This window comes from Globicephala melas, chromosome 3 (genome assembly GCF_963455315.2).
Source record: "Globicephala melas chromosome 3, mGloMel1.2, whole genome shotgun sequence".
Taxonomy (NCBI): Eukaryota; Metazoa; Chordata; class Mammalia; order Artiodactyla; family Delphinidae; genus Globicephala; species Globicephala melas.
The window spans coordinates 147,433,876-147,461,195 of NC_083316.1; the positions used below are offsets into that span (position 1 = coordinate 147,433,876).

General features: G+C 42.1%; 1 protein-coding gene across 1 annotated transcript in view; it reads left to right on the plus strand.

Annotated features, from left to right (window-relative positions):
• The first annotated feature begins 7,274 nt into the window (after positions 1–7,274).
• Positions 7,275–27,320, plus strand: part of ATP6V0E1 (ATPase H+ transporting V0 subunit e1) — a 34,967-nt gene continuing 14,921 nt past the window's right edge. Inside the window, exons 1-2 of the mRNA XM_030829916.3 lie at positions 7,275–7,448; positions 12,359–12,406. Of these exons, the coding sequence (XP_030685776.1) occupies positions 7,345–7,448; positions 12,359–12,406 (152 nt within the window). The 5' untranslated portion in view covers positions 7,275–7,344. The remainder of the gene's footprint in view (positions 7,449–12,358; positions 12,407–27,320) is intronic.

Below are 27,320 nucleotides of genomic sequence, written 5' to 3' on the forward strand. Positions count from 1 at the left end.
TGATTAATGCATTAAACAGCCTTTTATGGCTCTCTAGTAACACAGGGTTTATCTGACACTCTGGTGTTTCTTAATAAATGTTGATTGAATCAGTTATTTCCCATTTTGGCTGGTGAAGAAAATGAGTTGAGGTTAATTGTCCAAATCCCAGAGAGCCTAAGAGATAGAGCTGGGATTTGAACCCACGCCTCGGTGCATCAAAGGACATTCACCTCCCACAGCCACCTGCCTCTGGTGTGCCTCCTGCTCTTAAGTCAGCCCTTTACTGGAGTCTGACAAGAGCCTACATATTTATATGGAACAGAGAAGAATTTACGTGTCTGTAGCAGTAAAAGCATTAGTGCTTAGTGGGAAAAGCATTGTCACCAGTGGTCAAGCTCCAATCCCAGCTCTACCACTGGACAGTCAAAGGCCTTTGAGCAAACAGCTCATCTCTGAGCTTCCATTTTCTCAGAGTAAAAAGATGGTAATACCTTCATTGCCTTCCTGTCTCATGTTAAATGCAGAAATAAAATGCCATGATCAAATGGGCTATTTCTGAGCACACTTTGATAGTGGGAGTGTATAAATTCTAATATCGCTATTATTGTTCAATTAACTTCTATTTCAAATTCTGACATTCACTTTGCACTCAAAGAAGGAATGATTTTTCACAAAAGATTGCTAAGATCACAAACCACAGAACTCAATATGCATGCTCTGACTGTGGCATTGATTTAAGAGTAGGCGGAATGATACTGGCTCCGTAGCCAGACGGATCTCGCTTCAAGTCCTGCTGTGGTCTTCAGACAGCCGTTTTTATGACCCTCTGTTTCTCTAGTCTATGTAAGAAGCTGGAAACGCTGATCTTCAAGGCTGAAAATTAAAGTAGCAGTCCACCAGATCCCCCTGATTTTAGGAGTCACGTGGGTGGTTGCTAAAATAGTCTCCACCTCTTGCCTGGAGATTCTGTGATACAGTACGTCTGAAGAGAGAACTCTTCAGGTCTCGTGTGCATCTGTATTTTTCACATGGCCCTTGTATGATGCTTATGACTAGGTAAATTTGGGAAATTGTGGATTAGGATGTATACATACACACAGCACATAAAATAGAGCAGGTGCCCAAAACATGGTGGCTATGTTAGCACACTGAACCATATGTCTAGGGAGCATAACAAGTAGGTCAACCAGCAAGGACTGTGGTTTATTTTTCTAATTTGAGGTTTTGTCTTCATTCTCGAACAACACATGTTTCAGGGCCCCAAATTTGCATAAAAGTCAGATTTCAAACTAGATCATATTTGTAGTAGGATGACATCTTCTGATGCCTGGTCTGGGCCCTAGGCTCCAGCCATTACGCTCACCATGAAACTTAAATTGTATTTCCTAAGAGTTAGATTTGGTTTCTTTTCAGCAACTTTGTTCAATACAAGTGATAGATAAGAGCTTTGAGAGCTGTAATCTCCCCAAGTCACACCAGGCTTTTTATCATCAGCCATGTGAATAATAGTGCATGATCAAGAGTGGGAATTTGACATCAACTGAGAGCTCTAATCCCAGCTCAGTCGGCTTCTAGCTGTGTGACCCTGGGCAAATGGCCAAACCTCTCTGGGCCTCAGGTTTGTCATTTATAAAATGGAGATGAAGAGTACCTACCTCTGGGACTTCCACTGGTGGCGCAGTGGTTAAGAATCTGCCTGCCAATGTAGGGGACATGGGTTTGAGCCCTGGTCTGGGAAGATCCTACATGCTGTGGCGCAACTAAGCCCATGCGCCACAACTACTGAGCCCGTGTGCCACAACTACTGAAGCCTGCGCGCCTAGAGCCTGTGCTCCGCAGCAAGAGAAGCCCCTGCAATGAGAAGCCCGTGCACTGCAATGAAGAGTAGCCCCCGCTTGCCGCAACTAAAGAAAGACGGTGTGCAGCAACGAAGACCCAACGCAGCCAAAAATAAGTAAACAAATTTATTAAGAAGAAAGAAGGAAGGAAGGAAGGAAGGAGAAAGAGGAAAGAAAAAAGAAAGAAAGGGAAAGAAAGGAAGACGAGTACCTACTTCACAGAGTTGTCAGACTTACTACTTGAGATACTGCGTGTAAAGCACAGAGAACTCAGCAAATGTTAGCTATTGTCTTTCTAAGGAGATTGGCAGTGCGTTTGTCTGAAGGAGCAGAGGGGAAAGTTTTTCTCCAGGGAGTTTGGATAAATGCTGGTTCTTGAACAAAGCGGGAGTGTTTAAAGGCAGCAATATCATGTTTGGGCTGCTGCAGGAAATGGAGACTGCAGAATGCCAGCTGGGTGGGCCTGCTTATCAAGGTTTTGGCCTGGGGGGTTTTAGCATGTTTCCTGGAATGAGTTTGAATTAAGCAGTTTCCTACTGACCTTTTCATCAAATTTGCAGATGTCCATTTACTTGAGTGAGTCCCCTGTGCTATTTTGGGAAAACTCCAAACTTTTAAACTTCACATAACTGATTCTGAATGTCTGCTTTCATAGTGCACTTGGGTTGAGATGTTCAGCTACAGAGTTTCCATGTGAGTTGGGTAGGCAAATAAGTAACCAAATCTTCTGGGAACCCGGCAGAACTGTACTAACCAAGAGTCCTTCATACTCTGCTGATGCTACAGACTTTGAGCAGTTCCAATCTGGTAATGGCTTGGGTCTTTGTTCATTGTTCTTTTAAATTAATTTGTTTTTTTTTAAAGAAGTAATACTTATATATATAGTACAACATAAAAAGGTACAAGACGGGCTTCCCTGGTGGCACAGTGGTTAAGAATCCGCCTGCCAATGCAGGGGACACGGGTTCGAGCCCTGGTCTGGGAAGATCCCACATGCCGCGGAGCAACTAGGCCCGTGTGCCACAACTGCTGAGCCTGCACTCTAGAGCCCACTAGCCACCACTACTGAAGCCCACGTGCCTAGAGCCCATGCTCTGCAGCAGGAGAAGCCACGGCAATGAGATGCTCGCGCACCGTAACGAAGAGTAGCCCCCGCTCGCCACAACTGGAGAAGGCCCGCACTCAGCAACAGAGCCCCAATGCAGCCAAAAATAAATAAATTAAATAAATTTTAAAAAAAAAGGTACAAAAGGTATACAGTGAAAAGTAAGTTTCCTGGGAATTCCCTGGTGGTCCAGTGGTTAGGACTCCGTACTTCCATTGCAGGGGTCATGGGTTCAATCCTTGGTCAGGGATGGTTGGGGAACTAAGACTAAGATCCCACAAGCCGCTCAGCATGGCCAAAAAAAAAAAAAAAAAAGATAAGTTTCCTTTCACACTGACTCTCAGTCACTAAGTTCTCCCCAGAAGCAGTCACTGTTTCCAGTCTTTTGTATACTTCTAAAAATATTCTGTGCATATGATTGGGTTTTTACTCAAAGTTTGATCCGTAAAGAAGTCTTCATGAGAACAGCAGGTCATCCAAATTTAAATAACTATATGAGGTTGATGTATTGCCTGAACACCATAATTACAATATAAACATGCACCAGTAATAAATAAAATATTCTTTGTCCATCAGAAATAATTAAATCAACCACATCCTAGCTTATCCCTAGTAGGAGGGCGGCTAATTCTGCAACAGGTGGTTTTTAAAGGTCTCCTCTTAGGCCTTAGATGTCTCTATCTTGTTTAGTGTATAGTTTAAGGTTTTTTTGCTTTGTTTTGGTTGACTTACTATTTGAAATAGGAGAGGTAGCATGGCTTAGTGGGAAGAACAGGAGCTACGAAGACCTACATTCAGATGCCAGTTTTGTCACTTAAAACAGCTCGACTTTCGGCAAGTTACGAATCTGAGCCTCTCTTTTTTTTTTTTTTTGCTTTACGCGGGCCTGTCACTGTTGTGGCCTCTCCCGTTGCGGAGCACAGCCTCCAGACACACAGGCTCCACGGCCATGGCTCACGGGCCCAGCCTCTCCGCGGCATGTGGGATCTTCCCGGACCAGGGCACGAACCCATGTCCCCTGCATCAGCAGGCGGACTCTCAACCACTGCGCCACCAGGGAAGCCCTGTAAGATGAATTTAATAACATCTATATTAGGTGTTGTGAGCACTGAATGAGACAGGTAATTCAAAGTACCTTGTTTAATGACTGGCATGTGGCCATCAAGAAATGGTAGCTGCAATTATCAGTGGTGTCTGCCGGCAGTGGACGTTCCCTATATATGTGCAGAGCAAACAAGTAGTGAATTAGGCTGGAATTTCAGCTTCTCCACTAACTTCCAACGTTCTCAATCAACTTGGAAAGGAGCTTTATGACTTCGTGGCTTTGTAAACCTGCATGCCTGTTTAGGGTTCTTTGGGGTTTGCGTTGTAGTGTTTTATAATCCACTCTTGTTTATTTCATCCTACTGAAGTTGCCTCCGAGAATTTTCCTCTAATTTAAAAATTATTGAGGACCCAAAGACCTTATTTATGAGGGTTATATCTATCGATATAATTTACCATATTAGATATTAAAATTTTAAGATTTATTTGTAAATCATTAAAAAATAATAATAAACCCAAAACATGTTAACAGAAATAACTTTTTTTTTTTTTTTTTTTTTTTTTTTGCGGTACGTGGGCCTCTCATTGTTGGAACCTCTCCCGTTGCGGAGCACAGGCTCCGGGTGCGCAGGCTCAGCAGCTCCGCGGCATGTGGGACCCTCCCGGACCGGGACACAAACCCGTGTCCCCTGCATCGGCAGGCGGACTCTCAACCACTGCACCACCAGGGAAGCCCAGAAATAACATTTTTAAGGAAAATAGCTATATTTTCCAATACAAAACAAAAAAATGTTGCAAAAAGAGTGACATTGTGTTACATTTTTGCAAAATTCCTTAATGTCTGGTTTAGTAGAAGGTAAATGGATTCTTACAATGCTTCTGCATTCAGTCTGTGGCAATATGATGTTTTGGAAGAGAAGGAAGCAAAGGAAGAAAATTCAACCTCACACAGATTGGTAGTTAGAAAAGAGAGGACTTGGTGGACCCCCTGGGAGAGTCTCAGGGACTCCCCAGCAGTCCTGGGACCGCTGCCCAAAGTCTGGTTTATTTCCTGCAGGAGACTTTAAATGCCTTGAAAGCAGAGAATATTTCTTCATTCAGAGGGTCACTGAATCCTAGTTCCTGGCCTTCTCCACAGTTTTCACTTGGAACATGTGATAAAATGTTTTGGACAGACTGACTGATAGAGGGAGCTATTGGCCAATACTAGCCCACAAATATAATACCGAGATTAAAGATTTTTCTCTTTCACAGAGGCTGAAACAGATTTCGACAGAATTGGTGTCTGAACAGCCACATCCCTGTGCTCCCCAACATCTGCTTCTCAGAGAGGCTGCCAAGAAGGCAAGGCAAAAGTTAGACGTACCAAGATCAACTTAAAAATATCTGCATTTATTTTTAAAAGGGGAAAAAAATTTACAATAGCCAAAAAAGTGAAGGCAACCCAACTATCCAACCACGGATGAATGGAGAAACAAAACGTGGTATATACATACAGTTGAATATTATTCAGCCTTAAAAAGGATGGAAATTCTGATACATGCTACAACATGGATGAATCTAGAGGACATTATGCTAAGTGAAATAAGCCAGTCACAAAAAGACAAATGTTCTATGATTCCACTTATATCAGGTATCTTGAGTAGTCTAGCTTATAGAAACAAAGTAGGATGGTGGTTGCCAGGGGCGGGGGAAGGAGAGAATGGGGATTTGTTTAGTGCGTATGAAAATGTTCTGGAGATCAGGTGCACAACAGTGTGAATACTTAACACTATTGGACTGTACACTTAAAAGTGGTAAAGAAGGTTAAGTTTTATGTTATGTATATTTATTTTGCCACGATTAGAAATAAGTTTTTAAAAAAAGAAATGGGAAGAAAGAGCAAACTTTTTTCTCTAATTTAGTTCTGGCTGATTTCACCCTTTAACTATTCGATTCAGTTGTACAAGTGTTTATTGAGCACATTCTATGTATAAAGTGCTTCTAAGGAACAAAGATCAGTTAAACAGTGCCCATAATCAAGGAGTTTGCCCTCTAGTAGAGGGTTGGTTAATTTATACACACAAACAAGTAGAAGGCCACAAGACATGCAATAACAGAATGAAAATAGGTCTTGGTGAAGGTGATGCCTGGACTGGAACTTAAGGACAACAGAATTTCTGTAGAGACTGAGTTGTTGCGGGGGGCAGGATGAGCACAAAGGAGACCAACTAGTTTCCTGCCTTATCCTTCAGGTAAAGGCTTGGAATCGTGCTTCAAGAGATATTAAAGATCTTTGGTCCAATTTCTCATTTAATCCAGGAATCCATTCTAGTTGAATGAAGAAAGAAATCAGGAGACAATTCCAGGTAAGGAAATGTGACTATTGCTGGGAAAACATGGTCCAGGGTAAAGCACATTGGATTGGTTTATAGATTTGCTTTCCATCTGGCTTCTGCCTGAGAGCTCTGTCAACCTCTCTGAGAACTGGGTTCCTCTGTTCCAAGGTTGTCACATACTACAATGAACATATGTGAAAATCCTTGGCAAGCATTTGAAACTCCATGTTACCTTCTCCTTACTACTCTGGCTAATTTCTACTCCTCTTTCAAGGCTCAGCTCAGGACTGGCTGGGATGGAAAAGTTGTGCACTATGGTCCACTCTACCTTCACACTGCATTGAGTGGCCTGCTCACAAGTCCATCTCACCAGCCTGTGAACTCCCTGAGGGGAGGCAGTGTCTGTTTGATTTCTGTAACCCCCAAACTTGGAACAGTGCACAAGTCATTCAGTAGGTAAGTAGCTAAGAGCACTGGGCTTGAAAATCACACCGTCAAAGGTTAAATCCTGGCTCTGCCACTTAGTAGCTATGTGACTCTGGCCAAGATCCTTAACCTCCTCCCTGGGCCTCAGTTTCTTCAACGGCAAAGTGGGGATAATAATGAAAACGACTGCATAGGCTGTCGTGAGGTGTTTAAAACAAACTCAAACACTTAAAGCTCATGGCCCAGTGCCTGGCACACAGGAATTCTGAACAGAAACTTACTATTAAGTTCTTTATATGTTTGTTGCATAAGATAAAGCTGTAAATACCTACACTCTTTTCTTAAAAGGGTCACCTTCGTATCAGAAAACTTTGCTGAGCCCCTGGTGACTTACCCCTACCTCTGGGGGTCTGGGGTGACTGATGTCCCTCCAAGGAGCAGGACCCCAAGACCGGCCGGGGGTGGGCGGGGCTCTGTCTCCCGGTCCCCGGCGGGGCGGAGTCCGGCGCGAGGTCACGTGGGGTGCGGGAGGCGGGTCTTTGCGCGCGCAGGTCACGCGGCCGGTGTTGACACTTCCGGGTGGGACCACAGTGAGGCGGCGGGGCAGGGGCTGGCACCTCCCGCAGCAGCCATGGCGTATACGGGCCTCACCGTGCCTCTCATCGTGATGAGCGTGTTCTGGGGCTTCGTCGGCTTCCTGGTGCCCTGGTTCATCCCTAAGGGTCCCAACCGGGGGTAAGTGCGCCAGGCCTGCCTGGGGAGGGACGCGCGGTGAGGACCCGCAGAGCCGGGCGGGGGAGGGGGCGATTCCGCACCGGTCGGAGACCTTGCCCGGGTGATCCTGCCCTCCAGTCAGGCCCCGACCCCCGTGCAGCCCCTCGACTTCCTTATCGCAGCAGCCTCAGTGTCTCCCGGCCTGAACGTGAGGAGGGTGACTTCCGGCGGACCCTCCTTGGAAAGGAGTTGTAGGGGAATTTTTTCTCATCACGTCTCTGTGTGGGGACGGTGCAGTCGGAAATGGGTTTATAAAGACTCAAGGAGAAGTTGGGGTTCGTCCCTAGACGTCTGTCGCCCCTTTAGCCCTGCCGTCCACCCAAATGAGGCCTCGTTTGCCTAAACTTTAAAGGAACGGATCAAATAAATAAAACAGAAATTGATCTCTCTGCCTCACAGACTGTCGCAGTTGCAGAGGACAAGCTTGTGCAGCAACGTTGAGCCCAGGCCTTGCATCTAGTGGGCGCCAGGCTCTAGCTGGGGCTTGATCTAGAGCGAGATTAATTATCAAAGAGTCGGAGGTATTGTTTAGAAACCCCTGCGTCATACCTTTCCAAGGGCTCTCCAGCCCTTGTATGTGAGTGTAACAAGCTCTTAGAATGATTGGTTAAGAAAGACTTTTTTCCCCCAGACTTCTTTGTTAGAGCTTTATCTGTTTTGTAAGTAAACTTTTTTTTTATTGTAGTATGAAACAGAGTCTTATCTTCAAAGGGGCTTTGGAACACCCTCTTTCTGGTTCCTCTTTGCCTTTTAGTCATTTTTTCCTCGGCGGCAAGATCATGTGGGGTGAAACTTAGACTGAAGTCACAGATTTGGGGGAACACCATCTCTTGTTTTATTCTTTGAAACGAATTGGTGGCTTCACAGTGCTCTGCATGCAGAGTAGACATTCAGTAAAAAGTTATTGAGTGGATAAGTCTATTGCCTTTATTAAAGGAAAGAAAATGCTATTACTTCCTTAATGTTTTGTGACCTGAACCCCTTTTGCTCTCTGGAATAAACTGTGTTAGACCTGTTACTTCCATCGAGCTTACAAGTAAATCATAATTTGTTTAAAAAGGAAAAATGGTGGATGAATTTCTGTCATTTCACTGTATTAGGTTCCTCTTCCCCACCCCACCCCTAACATCAGTTATATAGGGTCATCTTTCCAGCCTGTAATAGATGATTTAGAGTGTCAGAATTCTGGGGTTATTAAAACAATTTGTATTAACCAAATTTAATTCCTTGGGCTTGTTTCTCCTACTGGAATTAGAGAACAACATAGTACTCTTTTGTTGTGTTTCTGTCTTCAGCTGTTTCATTACCCACTGTCTGTCTTCCTTTCCAGCCTTCATACTCAGAAAGCATTTATTAATGTTCTGGTAGTGTTGACCACTCCTTTCTTGAAGACCCCCATTTGGGGCCCACCATGCCCAGCCTTGGGTCTTGATGCCACTGGTGTTACCCGGGGTAATGAAACGCCTCCAGTGGTCCATGGGCTACTCAGTTTCTAGCCCTAGTGTCACTATTCAGGTTTGACCTGCTAGTGATATGTTATCTGGATCTAATTCATAGCCTCCACCTCAGTCCTTGTATTTCCTGCTCTTGGCAGGATTGAGCAGGTCTTAAAACACTAGGTGTCTCCTAGGAGTTACTGTATTACACTTTGAGAAACACTGCTCCCGGCTGGATGATCCCTATGACCTTGGATAGTTTAGTTAACTTTTCCATGTTCCTGTTTCCTCATTGTAAAATGGAAATATTAGTACTGAATTAGTATTAGTTCCCCTTTACCTTCTGAAAAGACTGCAAGTGATTTTTTTTTTTTAAATACATGAAGGAGCTGAATTGATTCAAGGACTATGGTCAATTTTTAACACGGGAGAGCATTTCTGATTTGAAGGATTAAAAACATCTTCGTTAAGGAGCTAAGTAAAGGTGCTGTGTGAGAAGGGAAGAAAGGAGACTTTGCTGTTAAATCCTCTTCTCTGAGATCCCTGCACATCAGAATGCAGAAACCTGGGTGATTAGGAGGTTTTCAGGACCTCATGAAGCTGGGGGGAAAAGGGAGCAAAAGGGGAAAAACTCTTCTGAATCTATGTATAACCTAAAACAAGCCTCTTACTCTCATCTTTTCTACAACTGAAAAAGGGCTGGATAAAATGAAGTCTGTACCTGGAGTACTGGTTCCTGACCATTCCTATTTTTCATGATTTCCCATTCTCCTCTTTAGGAATCCACAGATTCTCTGAAAGCTTCAGATTTTTTCACAGTGGCTCCCTTAGCAGTAGGTGTGGGGGAGGGAATGGGGACAGAGCACAGGGATTAGTGTTACAGTTCAGTCAGCTCCAATTTTTTCAGACATAACATTTTTGAACATTCAGAAAAATAGAGTAGTACAGGTGTTGTATAACACCACCTAGATTCAATAATGCTGACATATTCATATTTGCTTTATATTTGCTTTGTCTGTGAATCCAGGTGTGCATACATACATACGTAATTTTGCTGAATCATTTGAAGGTAAATTGCAGTTATCATGAAACTTCACCCCTAAACTCTTCAGCAGGCAATAACTTAGAAGAAGCACATTAGGAACTGATATTTTAATGAAGCACATTAGGAACTGATATCTTAATTAAAAAATTTTTTTTCTTTTCTTTTTGGCTGCATTGTGCCGTGCGGCTTGCGGGATCTTAGTTCCCTGACCAGGGATCGAACCCGCACAGTGGAAGCGTGGAGTCCTAGCCACTGGACCACCAGGGAATTCCCATGAGGGAGCGTTTGATATCGAACTATTAATCAAATAGTACAGAGGGGCCTCAGCTGTTTCCGATCTCTGAGTTGGTCTTTTGGGGAAGGGAAAGACTGAGGGAGGGATTCCAGGTTGGGGCAGGGGAATGGAAGAAGAGGAGCAGAAGCTTGGGATGGAGAATAATAAACATGATGTGCAACCCCCAATACCTATTTATATATGTACTATAAGGTACATGTTTTGAAGAATGTGCCTTCAGGATATATCCAGAGTCTGACCGGTTCTCACTACAGGCACTGCTACCAGAGTGGTCCATTGGTGCAATTCCCCACTAACTGGTTTTTCTGCTTTTCCTTTTGCTTTCTCTTCCCTAGTCTATTTCCACCCTGCAGAGAGATCCTATTAGAATTTGGGTCAGATTTTGTCAGTCTTCTCCTCAAATCCCTCCAAAATAGCTTCCCCTTTCCTTTCAGAGGCTACCAGATACCTCTGACCTCACTTCCTACCAGGCTGTCCTTGCTCAGCTCAGCCACACTGGCCTCTGTCCTCTTTGAATGCCTGATACCCTCTCACCAGGAACCTTTGCTTTGCTAAACTTCTGGGGTTTTCATCCCTTTTGTTCACTCCTCTCTCCCCAGAGCCTGGTGCATACAAGTCACTCTGAATCTGTTGAATGGACAAGCCAGTGTATTAACCACAGAAAATATATGCACACACACAGAATTTCTAAAGGATGAGTTAAACATAATATATATAGGAGTTCAGATATTTGCCCCCTGCCTTCTAGGAGATAGTCTTTCTTACTCTATGGGGTGTGGAGACCCCGTCTTTGGAAGTCACGCCTGTGAATGATGGGGGAGCATTGAAAGGTGATAAGCTGCAGAGTGATGTAATGAAAGGAATATTTTAGAAAGATTAACCCAAGGTGACTGTAGAATGAATGAAAGATTGTATGGATAGAATGAAAGGGAAGGAAGAAAGTTTTGAATCTGCCAGCAGTTAGCCAGGCATACCTGATAAATTTTGATTTTAACGATGAGAATAGAAAGGAAAAAAATCCGCATAAGGAGAGCTGCTTCAAAGGACTAATCCACAGCATTTGGTGACTGAAGGTGCAGGGGAGGCATGAGTAAAAAGATGACAGATTGGAGGGGTGGGTCAGATGGGTGGAAATGGCAGAGCTTCTCTGGAGTAGGAGATTTAAATTTGGAAAGAGAAATGGGAAAAGAATATCATGAATTCAATTTTTTAAACGTTGAAATTCAGCTGATCAGAGATCCAGGTTTAACTATTTTTCAGACAGGAATGGAGATGGGGAGAGGTCAAGGCTAGAAAGTCATATTTTGGTAACACGGAAGAGCTAAATCGGACTCCACATTGGATCTGTTTCTTTGACTTTAACCTTTGCTTTTCATTGCTTTTGTTATTATAATCATACATAATGGCCTGCCTCAGGGAACCCTGTCCCTCTGCTAGCCCTGCTTACCTGTGAATGGCTGCAAAAAAGAAGAAACTAACACATCCCCTCACGGAGGCTGGTCATTCCAGATGTTTTGCAAGACTGATGGCCCTTTTACTTTACTTCCTCACCGCCTCTCCCTCTCTGATTCTATAAAAGAAACTGGCATCCAGACCCAGAGAAGATGGTTTTTCGGAGACACCAGTCTGCCATCTTCTCGGGCTGCCGGCTTTCCCAATAAAGTCGTATCCCTTGCCTCAACACCTCGTCTCCGATTCATTGGCCTGTCGTGCGGTGAGCAGAGCGAGCTTGGACTCAGTAACATTTTTAGCAGTATAGTGTCATTTCATATACCAAATAGGGCAGTTACTTGGATGTCAAAGCTATTACCAGTACAGCCTTTTGTGTTCAGTTTCAGATGGGTTTGGATTAGACCCCTAAACTGTGGCATCAGTACACATTCCCTTAAATACAAATGTTAATGACTTCCGTAGAATTCTGCTGTGTGCACCCCAGGGCACCCTGCTGTCTCTGGTGTTTGAACAGATTGAGATGTATTTTCCTGGTTGTGCAATCCTTGCCAGGTTTGATCACCTGGGAAGGGAACTTAAACCTCCTGCAAAGTCTGCATAGTTTGCTAGTTATCTAATGCTTGCACTTTTTTTTTTTCTCCAGAGTTATCATCACCATGTTGGTGACCTGTTCCATTTGCTGCTATCTCTTGTAAGTAGTTTTTTCCTAAAACAATAAGCAGTTATTCCTGGTATTTATCATATGTGTGAATAAAAGTTAAATACGTGGAGCATGATTGTCATGAAACTTTACATTTTTGTTTCACTGGGGCTTGTTCCTGGTGTAACATCTAGAAATAGTATCCTAAGGTTGAAAAGAACACTTTTCCTATGTTCAGGATATATACCTAAGAACTGTACAGATGCTCAGTTCTTCTGGCAATACAAGTGTAATTTATTTGGCACAAATTTCAATCATACAATTAGCCAGAAATTGTCATCGTACTGCTTTATATTTTACTACTGTGAAGTATTTGAGCCTACTCATTTCACTTAAATTTCTCACTATGAAGCCAATAAAGCCATTCTTTATTATGTATTTATTTTTGTCTGCGTTGGGTCTTCATTGCTGTGCGTGGGCTTTCTCTAGTTGTGGCGAGTTGGGGCTTCTCTTGTTGCAGAGCACGGGCTCTAGGCGCGTGGCCTTCCGTAGTTGTGGTACGTGGGCTCAGTAGTTGTGGCTCATGGGCTGTAGAACGCAGGCTCAGTAGTTGTGGTGCACGGGCTTAGTTGCTCTGCGGCATGTGGGATCTTCCTGGACCAGGGCTCAAACCCACATCCCCTGCATTGGCAGGCGGATTCTTAACCACTGCACCACCAGGGAAGTCCTGCCATTCTTTATTATAACTTCTGTTTTATCTCATGAATAGAAGTTGAGCTAGAATTGTGATTGAGTAGAGTAAGGGTAATTTTTTTAAATAATTCATTATACACTGTATCAAAGTATGATAATAGTTGGCATCTGTTCGAATAGATTATATAAACTTGAATGAAAGCTTTGGGATATGTGAGGTAATTTCTCAACATATATTTTTGGAATACTGTTTAAAATGGCAAAACTGCATTTGAACTATTATTATTTTTTATTTCTTTGCGGTACATGGGCCTCTCACTGTTGTGGCCTCTCCCGTTGCGGAGCACAGGCTCTGGACGCACAGGCTCAGCAGCCATGGCTCACGGGCCCAGCCGCTCCGCGGCATGTGGAATCTTCCCGGACCGGGGCACGAACGTGTGTCCCCTGCATCGGCAGACGGACTCCCAACCACTGAGCCACCAGGGAAGCACTATTTTTTTTTTAATTAATTAATTTTTGGCTGCATTGGGTCTTCATTACTGCACGGGCTTTCTCTAGTTGTGGCGAATGGGGACTTCTCTTGTTGCAGAGCACGGGCTCTAGGTGTGCAGGCTTCAGTAGTTGTGGCTCGTGGGCTCTAGAGTGCGGGCTCAGTAGTTGTGACTCGCGGGCTCTAGAGCACAGGCTCAGTAGTTGTGGCGCACAGGCTTAGTTGCTCCGTGGCATGTGGGATCTTCCTGGACCAGGGCTCAAACCCATGTCCCCTGCATTGGCAGGTGGATTCTTAACCACTGTGCTACCAAGGAAGTCCCAGTTGAACTATTCTTTCTTTTTTTTTTTTAATTGAGATATATTTCACATACCATAGAATTTATCCTTTTAGGGATTGCCTGTTAAGAGTTTAGAACCAGCAATTCTCTTTTTTTAAAGAGAGCTTGCTAGCTTCCTGAGACTTCCTTATATGGAAAGTATTGGTGATGGCCAACTCTTGCTTAGTGCCCACATGTGGTAGGAAGCAGCATTCTAATCCTGTGATGAAAGGCTGTGGCTCTGAATCTATGAATTTCTTGTATCCTGGGACTTTTGCACTAAGGTTTTTCAAAGAGGTTTGTGGGTATGAGCCAGTTCTGGTTGTTGGCATAGATCAAAATCTGCCCCTGACAAAGAGTTATTACCATGAATTTTGGCTATCTGGCCATTCGGTCACTTGCCTCAGTGCAACTTGAAGTGTTTAAAGCTGAATCATATAGCACTATAGAAGTTTGGCTAAATGATGATGATGTTGTTTGACTGCCTTGATACGAGTGCTTATGTGATGAGACTTTATGCAGTTGGCTTGTTTAGTCTTTTCGTTTTAGTTAGAAAGGTAAAAAAGAGGCCTTTTCAGGTCATAGCTCAGCCCCCAGAATGGAAGTCTGACATGTAGCGAATAGAGGGCATTCTTATCCTAGCTGTGTTTAACTCTAAAGAGTAAATGAGAAGCAGTACATGCATCATCAAGAATTCCTCGTTTAAGTAGGGGTGACTGAGTACCAGCCTATCCTACCGAATCTCCTCTAGAAATTACAGCAAGGAAGCCCTTAATCAATCCAGGAGCCAAGGAGTGGTCCTGTAATTGAAAAAGCCTTTGTTTTCATTCCTTTGATCTCTACTGCATGAGCAGTAAGGTTACTGGTGGGGTCTTAAAAAAAAAAAAAAAAAAGACAAAATTATTGAGCAGAGGAATGACTTGAGATTAAACCAAGATGAGGTTAAAATGTTTTGTGACTTTCTGGTCCTCCATCGTCTTTGAAATCTGGTTAATTTTCCTGTTATTCTCTTTTTTTAAAAAAAAAATAAATTTATTTATTTATTTACGGCTGTGTTGGGTCTTCGTTGCTGTGTGCGGGCTTTCTCTAGTTGTGGTGAGCGGGGGCTACTCTTCGTTGCAGTGCACAGGCTTCTCATTGTCATGGCTTCTCTTGTTGCAAAGCACAGGCTCTAGGCACGTGGGCTTCAGTAGTTGTGGCACGTGGGCTCAGTAGTTGTGGCTTGCGGGCTCTAGAGCGCAGACTCAGTAGTTGTGGCGCATGGGCTTAGTTGCTCCGCAGCATGTGGGATCTTCCCGGACCAGGGCTCGAGCCTGTGTCCCTACATTGGCAGGCGGATTCTTAACCACTGCTCCACCAGGGAAGCCCCTGATACTGTCTTTAAAACAGGCAGGAGACCTGTCAGTCTCATGCCTCCTATCTTCACTTTCAAGTGTAAAATAAAATAATTGGACTTGGTTGGAAATGGTGTCACTTTGAGTATTAGTGACTTAGTTGAGGACAGTCTGTGAGCCCTTACCTCTCTTGCTGTCTAGCTTTTTTCCTTTGTCCCAATGTGCTGGTGACTGCTCTATTGACAGTGGGTCAGTACTGTCATCGATGTATTAATAAAGTTAGTTAGTACACAGTGTTCCAACATTAAATGCTTCTGGAGGCCATTTTATGGGGAAATGAGCTGGGTGGTATAGACTTTATGCAATTGTTTTTTTCTTTTGTTTCTTTGAAACCTGATCATATATCCTTTTTAGCGAAATATCTGCCTGAAGCATACAGGTGGAATTCAAATCCCAAGTATTTTACATCCTTATTCCACAAAGGGGTGGGATTTCTGTAACAAATTTAATTTGAAATTCAAAGGACACTTTACTGTTTGGCACTAGTACATATAGTTTCTTGAAAATACCTCATTTGCAATTAAGACACCCCCAAAGAAACTAGATTTCCTAAACAAAGTCATGTTTTGCAATACATTCATAGACTTTTGAATTGCCTTCTCTTTGTGGCACTTTTTCCCTCCTTCCAGTTTGTTCTAGTTCAAGGTTAGATTCCGCCAGCCGAACCTTGTTTGAGCTCTGAATAAATCAGGATCTCTGCCAGTACAACCAGCTTGTGTTGCTAGCTCAGCAGAGTAAAGTCTGAATGCTCTACATCTGGTTTCCTCTCTAAGGCACAAGATCACTTTTGTTTCTTAAGCATACAGGCCTTTTAGTTACTATTCTATACTTTCTCTTGGTCTTTGGTTAGTTGTTAATGTCGGGTTATGTTGTAGCTTACCCAGAGTTACAAAACTCACATCCTAGGGGTAAAGTAGAAATTTAGTGTTGTGTTGTGAAGGTACAATTGCTTCTTGGAAAACATGCTGTATCTTTAGCACTTGACTAATTGTAAATCTTACCAGCAGAGTGATACAGGAAAAAAAATGTTGACTAGGAGACCAGGAGACCTTGGTTCTGCTAGGCTGAATAATATTTGGCGTGATTATGTTGTAGTGTGGTTTGGTAAATTTTTAAATAAGATGCTGTGTGTGAAAACTTATAACAAAGGATAAGAAAAATATAGTATTATCAGTGATTTTTAAAAATAAATTATTTTAATTCAAAGAACTATATGTTACTTGTAAGCACAGTTTGCTTACATTGCCTTTGTAGCATTCATTTTATTGGGCCTTATTAGAGTTCATTCACTCAACTTGTTTATTGTTAATAATAATATATACTAATAGTACTATAATGAACCTACTGTGTACCAGGCACTGGATATATAGCAGAAATATTCTGTCTGCCCTCTTTTTTAAATAAATTCATTTATATTTTTAATTTATTTTTGGCTGCGTTGGATCTTCGTTGCTGCGCGTGGGCTCTCTCTAGTTGTGGTGAGCAGGGGCCTACTCTTCGTTGCGGTGCACAGGCTTCTCATTGCGGTGGTTTCTCTTGCGGCGGAGCGCAGGCTCTAGGCAAGCAGGCTTCAGTAGTTGCAGCACACGGGCTCAGTAGTTGTGGCTCGCGGGCTCAGTAGTTGTGGTGCACGGGCTTAGTTGCTCTGCGGCATGTGGGATCTTCCCAGACCAGAGCTCGAACCCGTCTCCCCTGCATTGGTAGGCGGATTCTTAACCACTGTGCCACCAGGGAAGTCCCCTCCCTGCCCTCTTCAGGGAGGGGAGAGAGGCAGCAAAACAGAGAGTCAGTGAAGCCGCCAATCACTTCCCAAAGAGGTTTCCTCATCTACTCATTCTCCCAAACCCCTACTCTGTGGCCCCCAAACGAGTCCGCCTCACTCACTTCTCCAGCCCCCTAATACTGCCCATCTCACAGGACCTGCACAGCTTTCAGACACTTTCCCCTACGTGTCTAGGAATTTGCAGATCCACAGTTGAGCCCAACCTTGCTTTGGTCCTGCCTCTAGAGCCAGTTTGGGGACAGGACATGATTACCTCCCAGGGCCAGGGTTCTTCACTTTGGTTTCCCACCAAGTACCCACAGCTAGTCAGTTTCTAGAATGTTCTTTACTATAGCATGCTTTGTTTTGTTTTTTAAGCTTTCTGTTTTTGGACTTTTAAAACTTACTGTATGCGCTCTACAAAAGTAGAATAATGTAATGAATGAACCTTCACGTGTCTGTCATCCATGTTGAAAAATTATCAACTCATGGCCAATCTTGTTACATCCCCACACACTTTCCCTTTCCACCCCAGATTTTTTTGAAGCAAATCCCAGACATCAGTTTATCTGTAAATATTTCAATATATGTATATCTCTAAAAAGTAATCATTCTTTTTTCAAGTATAGCCCCAAACCATTATCACACAAAAAAAGTTAATTCCTTTATATCATCAAATATCATTTAAATTTCTGTAGTTGTCTCATATACTTTATTTATATATTTATTTTACAGTTTGTTTGAATGAAATGCTCATAAAGACCCTGCATTGCGATTAGCGATGTGTCTTTCAAGTCTCTATTGGTTTCTTCTCCAAATCTCTTTTTTTCCTGGCATATTTTAATAGAAAAAAACCCAGATTGTTTGCCCCATAGTTTTCCAGAGTCTGTTCCTTATTAACTGCATACCCATGCTGTCATTTAACATAATCCTCTTTCTTCTGTATTTCCTGTAAATTGGTAGTCATACTTAGGGGCTAGATCACATTCAGGTTCAATTTTTTGTTAAGTCTGTTTTATAAATGGTGTTGATATTTTCATCAGGGGTACATCATGTCTGACTTTTCTTTGTGTTGTTGGCATCACTGATGATGTTCTATTTCTATAACTTCTTATTTATTCATTAGCTAGAATATGTCCATAAAGATTTACTTCATCAACTATTTTGTCATTCAAATAACTGAAAAACGGTTCACAAAGAAAAGCTAGGATATATGTGTGCTCTTCTCTCTGCTTACCTGTTTCAAAATAATAAATTGTTTCCTTAGCATCTTCCAGTGGTGAGTAATGATTTTTGTTTTGTGTTAGTATCATTATGATCTGATACAATTAAACATATTTGATGTATTTCAATCCAATATAATTAGTATCTCTTTGGTGTTCAAATTGTCTCACCTTTGGCCAGTAGAAGCACCTGTATATGACCTTCTGTTAGCTGGTTGGTGGGGTCTGTCTTCATCTCCAGCTTTGAAGCTCCTTCAGACAGGAAATGTGTTTGGCGTAGGTGAAATGTCTGTCTTGTCTCTCCATAGATTGGTAATTTTTGTGTGTCTCTCTCCTGTCTTGTTTGGTGATGTCTGCTAATAAAAGGAAATAGCGGCATCAGTCCTGGAAAACAGTGGGTAATTAAAATTAAATTTGTTCCTGAGATATGAAGTCCTCCTGCCCTTCCTCCTTTCAGCTTGGAACTCAGGTGGATAGCCAGAGGAAGCCATGTTCTGTTTTAGCTAATTTGCTTGTTGCCTTCGTGGGTTTTTCTGTTTGTATCTCTCATTTATAGTTGTCTGTTTGTTCCACAGCTTTGTTACCCATCTTCCCCTAGAATTCAACTAGTAAGTATTTCGTAGAATACCTACTCTGTGCCAGTTCCTGGGTTTATGATAGAGAACCACGTCCCTGCCCTCCTAGAGGTGACAGTCCAGTGAAGGGAGTCAGACAAGCAGGTTAACAACAGTAGCAGCAAAGCTGTTCTTGATTTATAATAGACAAGGTGAGATGGTGCTTTAAGGAGCCAAACAGGGTGCTGTGATAGAGAACAGTGAAGGGGTGGGAGGGAGGGAGGGTTTATTGAGAGCGCTCACAGAAAGCCTGTTGGAGGAGGAGTCAGCCATGGGGGCAGCTGGAGGCCCGGTCTTCTGCAAACAGGAAGGCACTGAGAGGTAAGGAGCTTGGCATGTTCTGGGAGGGTAGTGTGATGGGGTTTGATAGTGAGGCGAGGAGTGGTAGGTTTGGGATTTAGGTGAGGGCCAGGTCATGTAGGATTTTATGGGCTTGGGGTTTACGTTTTATTTTAAGTAGATACGAAATCTTTTCAGATTTTAAATAACGGAGTGATTTGGTCAGATGACCACTTTGGCTGCTCTGTGGAGAGCAGGCTGCTTGGAGGCCAGAGTGGAAGCAGGGCCACAAGTTAGGAGGTTACGGCATTCATTCAGGTGAGGAATCTTTGTGGTTTGGTCTGAGGTGGTGATAGTGAAGATAAAGGGGGTGCACAGATTTGAGAACTAATTTGGGAGTAGAATTTATTGGTCCTGCAGGCGGAGGAGGTGGGAGGAATCAGCGGTGGGTCCTTGGTTTCTGGATTGGGCCATTTACCAAGATGGTGAAGACTTGGGACAGGACAAATTTCAAAACAAAACTTCAGTTGAGTTCGTGCGAAGATTGAGATGCCTGTGAGCCTTCTAAGAGACATCAAATAGGAAACTGGATATAAGAAGAGAGATTGGAGGCCATACGAGTGCATGTAATTGCCTAAGACAGGGGTTTTCTATGAGGCTGGCATCCAGAAGGTAGAGGCCAGGGATGCTGCTGAACATCCTACGCTGCACAGTGCAGCCCTCCTCCCCACAGTGCAGAATTATGCAGCCCCAGATGTCAGTAGTGCTAAGGTGGAGAAACCTGACCGAAGGGAAGGATGGCGAGAGAAGAGAAGAGAGGTTAGGGCCAAACCTGAGGAATGCCAACATTTAGGTGTTGTAGAGATGAGGAAGAGCCAGCAAAGGACAAACTCAAGCCTCCTCTGTCAAATAAGGGGGAGTGACTGGCACAAATGAGAGGGTAGTAAAGTCAGTAGGCATGCATACCCAAGCAGAAGGCAGTTCTTCGTGAGAGTGGGAGAGAATTGTCTGCAGGCAGCAGAGGGAGCAAAGAAGTTATTGATGCCATTGCCAAAGCCTGAGCTGTCTGTTGTAAGAATAAGCAGCCTTCTCAGCTTGAGAGAGCCTCAGGGGGGAGCCCGGCTTCAGTGATGCTGGAGTTGGGGGAGTAGGAGAATAGAAGGTATGAGTGGCAGATCACTGACTAAATTACAGAGAACACAGTGCAAGGGTTTGGGAGAAACAAAAGGGAGCGAAGTTGGATCGAGTGTTGAGAAGAGCAGAGCAGTCTGGGAATGGGATTTGGGTCATATTAGATGGTCCTGAGAGGTCTGGAAAATTTTTTTCCGGCAAAAATTGAGGTAAACAAAGATATGAGACCTGTTGAACAACTTCTTATCATTTACCTTATTAAGCAAGGACTTGGACCTAAAGGCTTTCCGCTATAGCCTGACCTTGGAGAGGGTTTGGCAGTTAGGCAAGACTGCTTCCAAGGGCCACCGGCACTAAAATGGTGGGGTCAAGCTTTGTTTTTGTTGCTGTTGTTTTGTTTTGTTTTCCCAATACAGATATCTAGTGGTCACTGCGCCATTTGTTGAAAAGACTTTCCCTTCTCCATTAAATTGCTTTGGCATCTTTGTTCAAAATGGTTTGACCATATATGTGTGAGTCTATTTACAGACTGTCTATTCTGTTCATTGATCTGTTTGTCCAGCCTTATGATAATACCACACTCTTTTGATTACTATAGCTTTATATTGAAATCAGGAAATGTAAGTCCTCTGTTTGTTCTTCAGGTTTATTTTGGCTATTCTAAAATAGCCATATACATTTTAGAATCAACTTGTCAGTTTCAACAACAACAAAAAAACCTGTTGAAATTTTAATTGGGGTTGTGTTGAATCTGTAGATAAGTTTGGAGAGAGCAAACAATATTGAGTCTTCTGATAATGAACATGGCATATCTCTTCATTTATTTCAGTTCTCTTTTCTTTGTTTCCTTCTCCTTACTTTGGGTTTAATTTGCTCTTTTTTTCTAGGCTGTTAAAGTGGAAACTAAGAGCATTGATTTAAACTTCCCTTTTTTTTTAATTCATTTATTTGGTTGTGCCTGGTCTTAGTTGTGGCAGGCAGGCTCCTTAGTTGCAGCTCGTGGGCTCCTTAGTTGTGTCATGGTAACTCTTAGTTGTGGCATGTGAACTCTTAGTTGTGGCATGCATGTGGGATCTAGTTCCCTGACCAGGGATCGAACCCGGGCACCCTACATTGGGAGCACGGAGTCTTAACCACTGTGCCACTAAGGAAGTCCCTCCTTCTTTTTATTCTTTTTATTTTATTTTTATTTTTTTTTAATTAAATTAATTAATTTAATTTTTTGGCTTCGTTGGGTCTTCGTTGCTGTGTGTGGGCTTTTCTCTCTAGTTGTGGCAAGCGGGGGCTACTCTTCGTTGCGGTGCGGTAGCTTCTCTTGTTGCGGAGCACAAGCTCTAGGCACACGGGCTTCAGTAGTTGCAGCATGTGGGCTCAGTAGTTGCGGCACATGGGCCCTAGAGCATGCAGTCTTCAGTAATTGTGGCGTGTGGGCCCAGTAGTTGTGGCTCGCGGGCTCTAGAGTGCATGCTCAGTAGTTGTGGCACACGGGCTTAGTTGCTCCACGTCATGTGGGATCTTCCCAGACCAGGGATTGAACCCATGTCCCCTGCATTGGCAGGCAGATTCTTAACCACTGCGCCACCAGGGAAGTCCATCCCTCCTTCTTTTTAAATGTAAGTGTTTAATACTGTAACATTCCCTTTAAACATCACTTTACCTAGACCCTACAAATTTTGATGATGCTGTATTTTCATTTTCAGAATTGTGGTGTTTAATTTCCACGTATTTGGCACCTTTCTAGATATCTTATCAGAAGGTATATTATGTAAGATTTCAGTCTTTTGAAATTGGGATATATTTTATGGCTCAGCATGTGGTCTTATCTTGATAACCATTCCATGTGCACTTGAAAAGAATGTATATCCTCCAGTTGTTGGGTAGAGTGTTCTGTAAACATCAGGTCAAGGTAGTTCGAATCTTCTTTGTCCTTACTGATTTTTCTTGGTCTGCTTTTATTAATTACTGAGAGAGGGTGTTAAAATCACCAGCTATGATTGTGGATTTTTCTATTTCTCTTCTTAAAAGAAAGATCCTTTTTTTGCTTCATATGTTTTGAAGCTCTGTTATTAGGAGCATGCATATATATGATTGTCGTGTCTTCTTGATGAATTGACATTTCTGTCATTATATTAATAAGATATCAATCTTTATCCTTGGTAATACTCCTTAACTCAGTTTTTACTTTGATCGATAACCATACCACCTTTCCTATGCTCATTGTATCTGTGTCTTTATATTTAGAATGTGCCTTTTCGAAGACAGTAGGTGGCTTGTTTTTACTTTTTTATCCATTCTGACTGTCTTTGCCTTTTGCCAAATGGATATTCCTTATACAATTAATGTAACTATTGATATAGCTAGGTTTGGGTTCACTATTTTGTTAATTGTTTTCTGTTTGTCTCAACTCTTTTTTGTTCCTCTGTCCTTTTATGCCTTTCTTTAGGTTAATTGAATATTTTGAGTATTCTGTTTTAATTCCTCCAATGGCATTTAGCTATACTTTTGTATTTTTCTTTTTTTCCTTTATTTTTTTATTTTTTGTATTTTTCTTTTTTAGTGTTGCTCTAGAGATTACAACATGCATTCTTAACTTTTCACAATCTATTTAGAGTTAATATTGAACCATTTCAGGTAAAATGTAACAATCTTGCAACAATGTGATTCCATTTACTCCCCATCCTTGTGCTATTATCATATATTTTACATCTTTATATGTTGTAAAACCCTTACTACAGTGTTACAATTTTTAAAGAATCATATGTCTTATAAAGAAATTAAGAGAAAAAAGTCTTTTGTATTTGCCTACATATTTATCATTTTTTAAGTTTGTCATTTCCTTTTGTAGATTGGATTTCCAGCCTGAAGAACGTCCTTTAGTATTTGTTACAGGATAGGTCTGACTACAAATTCCCTCAGTTTTGTTTATCTGAAAATGTCTTTATTTCACTTTCATTTTTGAAGGATTTTTTTCTGGGCTGACAAGATTTTTTTTTCTTCCTTTCTTTGAGACAACTTTAAAGGTGCTCTTCCATTATCTTCTGGTCTCCATTGTTTCTGTTGAGGACTGGCTGTAATTTGAATAATTGTTCTTTATGCATTCTTTGTCCTCTGGATGTTATCAAGATTTTCGCTTTATCTTTGCTTTTCAGCATAGTTTCACTGTGATGTGCATAGGTGTGGTTTTCTTTGAATTTATTCTGATTGGGTTTGCTGAGCTATTGGATCTTTAAGTTAATGTTTTCCACCAAATTTGAGAAAATTTCAGCCTATAGTCTACTTTTTTTTCTTTTTGCTCTATTCATTCTCCTTCTGAGACTACAGTTCCACCTATATTAGACTGTTTGATTTTTTTTTTCCAATATTTTTTCCCTGTTTCTTCAGATTGGATAGGTTCTGTTTTTCTCATCAGGTTCACTATTTCTGTCATCTCCAATCCTCTGGTAAATCCATCCAAATATTTTTCAGTTCATATATTATACTTTTTAGTTCTAGAATTTCCATTTCGTTCTTTTTTAAAGTTTTAACTTATTTTCTGAGATTCCCAATCTGTTCATTCTTTATAGCCAATTTTTCTTTTAAGTCCTTAACCATACTTATAATGCTGTTTTGTTTTGAGTTTGTTTTAGATCAATAAACACCTTTATTATATGAGCTAACATAAGAAGGAGGAGGATTTCTTTGCTTTTCTGGGCCTTGATTTTCCTCAGATAGAACTCCAGCTCCTTGCCCTCTAGTACACAGCCATTTGCAGGCCACACCTACTTTAGAGACATTACCTTTTAACTGATCATCTGTGTCATTTTGGACTCAGCTTCTGTGGATTCCTTTGTCCTTGATTGTTGATTACATTTCTTGGGGTTTTTGCATGTGTGTTTTTTACTAAATGCTAGATATTGTAGATGACAGACATTCTGGATTCTACTTTGTTCCTCTGAAAAACGTTAAATTTTTTCTAACAAATGGTTAAATTATTAATTGATCACCTTAAACCTGTGGAGGGTTGGTTTTACACTTTGTTGGGCAGATCTATTTCAGTTTTTGCCCTTAGAGTGAGTTCTCCATTAAGATGTGGCCCTTCTGAGGTTTCAGTGGAAAGTCTGAGGTGTTTACCAAGCCCCTCTAACTTCAGACTCCAGTTCTCTTCCGCTGTTGTACGCAGCAGTGGAAATCTCTGCTCTGTTTTTTCGGCCTTCTGGGTGTTTTCCACCAGTCCTTGGCATTTGCATTCATGGTTCAAGGATGAGCCAAGGAGTTAAGGGAATTTATACACAGGTTTTGGGGCTCCCCTTTGTGACACATCTTTTTTTGTGGTTTCCCCTCTTAATTTCTAACTGCTGGCAGCTCTGAACTTCATCTGTTGATACCTCAAGCCAATAAGACTGCAGGGTTTTGCTAGAGCTTCACACGGACTGGACAGTGTCCTCAGGGGAAATGCTGTATAAAACTAACTTCCTTCTTTCAAGGATTGAATCCCTTCTAGTCTCTACCTGCTTTGGGCACTCTTTAGTACCATCAGTTAGTTGTTTTTCATATTTTGTTCAGAGTTTATAATTACTATCTATAGAATGAGTCTGATATAAGCCACTCTGCTACTACCAGAACCAGAACTTTACCTGTTGACTTTTTTTATTTTCAGGTATTATATTTTTCATTTCTATAGAAGTTCTTTTTGCTGCTTTTATAATTTTGTTTTCCCTCTCTCCCTATCCCCTCCTTCCCCCTCTCCCTCCCTTTCCTCCTTCTTTCTTTCTCCCTGCATGTGTTTTAAGTGTATCTTATTTCTTAAAACATAGTAGACAGTTTATTTTTAGTGCATATCTGATCATTCCATTATCTGAAGTCTCTTCAAGTTTGTGTCTGCTCTTTTCTGTCTCTCACTCATGGTGTCTTGTTTCCATATGCATTTAGTTATATTTGACTGCCATCTGTCCATTTTCCCTGTAGTGTGTTTTTGGTTTTTTTCTTTTGACTGTGCCACACGGCTTGCAGGATCTTAGTTCCCTTACCAGGGATTGAACCTGGGCCCTCGGCAATGAAAGTGCAGAGTCCTAACCACTGGACCACCAGGGAATTCTCTGTTTTCCCTATAGTTTTATATGTATGACTTTTTGGGGGCCTGGTATGAGGGTGGGCTCTTCCAGAAAGTATTTACATTGCTTCTGCCAGGTGCCTAAGGCCATCATGAGTGTGGCATTAAATTAAGTAAAATTCTTGGTATGTTCTTTTTTAAAACCATGTAGTTGGCAAACCTTCATGAAGACCAGTTCTCAATGGCAGTGTTTTTCTCCTTCCTTCTTGGTGTTTGTATTTGAGACAGTTGATTTTCCTAGCATTCCACTTAAGGGGGTCGTTTGATTTTTCCTTATCTTGAGACAGAACCCTTTGGGGTCTTAGCTTTTTTGCGGTGTGTGGGTGAAACTTCCATTAGACTTTCTACCTTCAATGGGCGCTGGGCTTTGTCTACCGTTTTTCATGCCCTTCGATGTCTGAAAATAAAAGCTGAAGTTAATCTGGTTTAGTTATGCTCTCAAAGTATGGAACACAACCTGTAGTCACTTTATTTTCCTCTCTGGGTACTTGCCTTCACTTAGTTTTTTGCTCTGAGACTTGCTTACATTTCTCTCATGGATTCATGTAAAATATTTGGATGTCTTGATTGTTGATAGTGGAAAGGAAATCTAGGTACCTGTAGATATTATTATCTACTATATTATCTACTATATCTATTATCTACTATATTAAAAGGTTTATTTTTCTTACTCTGACCATATAATCTCTTCATTTATAATTTGGCAGATAAGAGAATTTGAACTGGAAGGCCTAGTATAGGAAGTATGGAGAAAAGAAAGGAAAAGATGATTCAACTTTAGAGCTGGCAAAAATAGGGCATATTCCTATTTTTGTATTGTAGTAGTGCAAGGGCCATAGAAGAGATACAGTTGGCATCAGGTTAATGGAAAGTAAGTTTATGCCTTCTCATCTGGAGCTTGGGGTCCTCTTCCAAACTCCCATGGCTATGGCAGAATTAAGTTCCTTGTGGTTGTAGGACTGAGGTCCCATTTCCTTGGCTTGGGTATTAGTTGGGGGCTACTCTCAGCTCCTAAATGACACTCACATTCCTTGCCATGTAGCTCCTCCATCTTCAAAGCTAGCAAGAGAGAATCTTCCTTTGTGTCAAATCCTCCTCATCCTGTAGCAGTCTGGGTCCAATAAGGAGGTAGCAACCACACAATAGGTTAAACACAGGAAGTTTAACATAATTATTCACTATGGCAGAAGAGTAACTATAAGATAGAAGGAAACTCCATATGGTACCCTAGGGCTCAGGGAGAGTACCCAAGCAAGGACAAACTTGGAAAGAATTCAGACCTTGTTGGAGAAGGTATAGTTCAGCCCACCAGATAGCAGAGAAGTTCATTAGTTTGGCCAGGCTGGAGTTGGTCTGGAGTTGGTCTGGAGTTGCTGGGCAAGCAGTTGGCCACGCTCTAAGTGCAGGTAGCAGAGCAGGCTGGAGAGATCAGTGACCGGGTAGTGGGAATTCTTGTGCCACTGTGATCAGGAGGACTTCAAAGCATGTAGGCCAGGTAGGGGCTCTGGTTTTCATGTCGAGAGGGCTGCAGAAAGGTTATTTCCAGGCCAAGTCTCTAGATCAAAGAGCAACCGTGTTCTGGGCCACAGCCTGTGCAGATTCCACCAAATGTCCTCATACCCACTCCCCCAACTTCTAGCCCATGCTGTGTCCCTCCAGCTACCTCTACTGAGAAAGCTTAACATCGTGCTCACTTTAAAGGAGAAAAAGGGATTCAGTTTTTTATTACAGAGCACATATTAAAGGGTGCATTGCAAGATGGTGCATTGCAGTTTTTTTATTACAGAGCACATATTAAAGGGTGCATGGCAATGAATTAATAAGTGATACATGTACTCCAAATGGCCTTCATCAGGAAGAGCCCTGTCCCTTTTAGGAGCTCACCTGATTAGGTCATGCTCACTTGGGGTAAATTCTCTTTCTTTTTTTTTTTTTTAATTGAAGTATAGTTGCTTTACAGTGTTTCAGGTA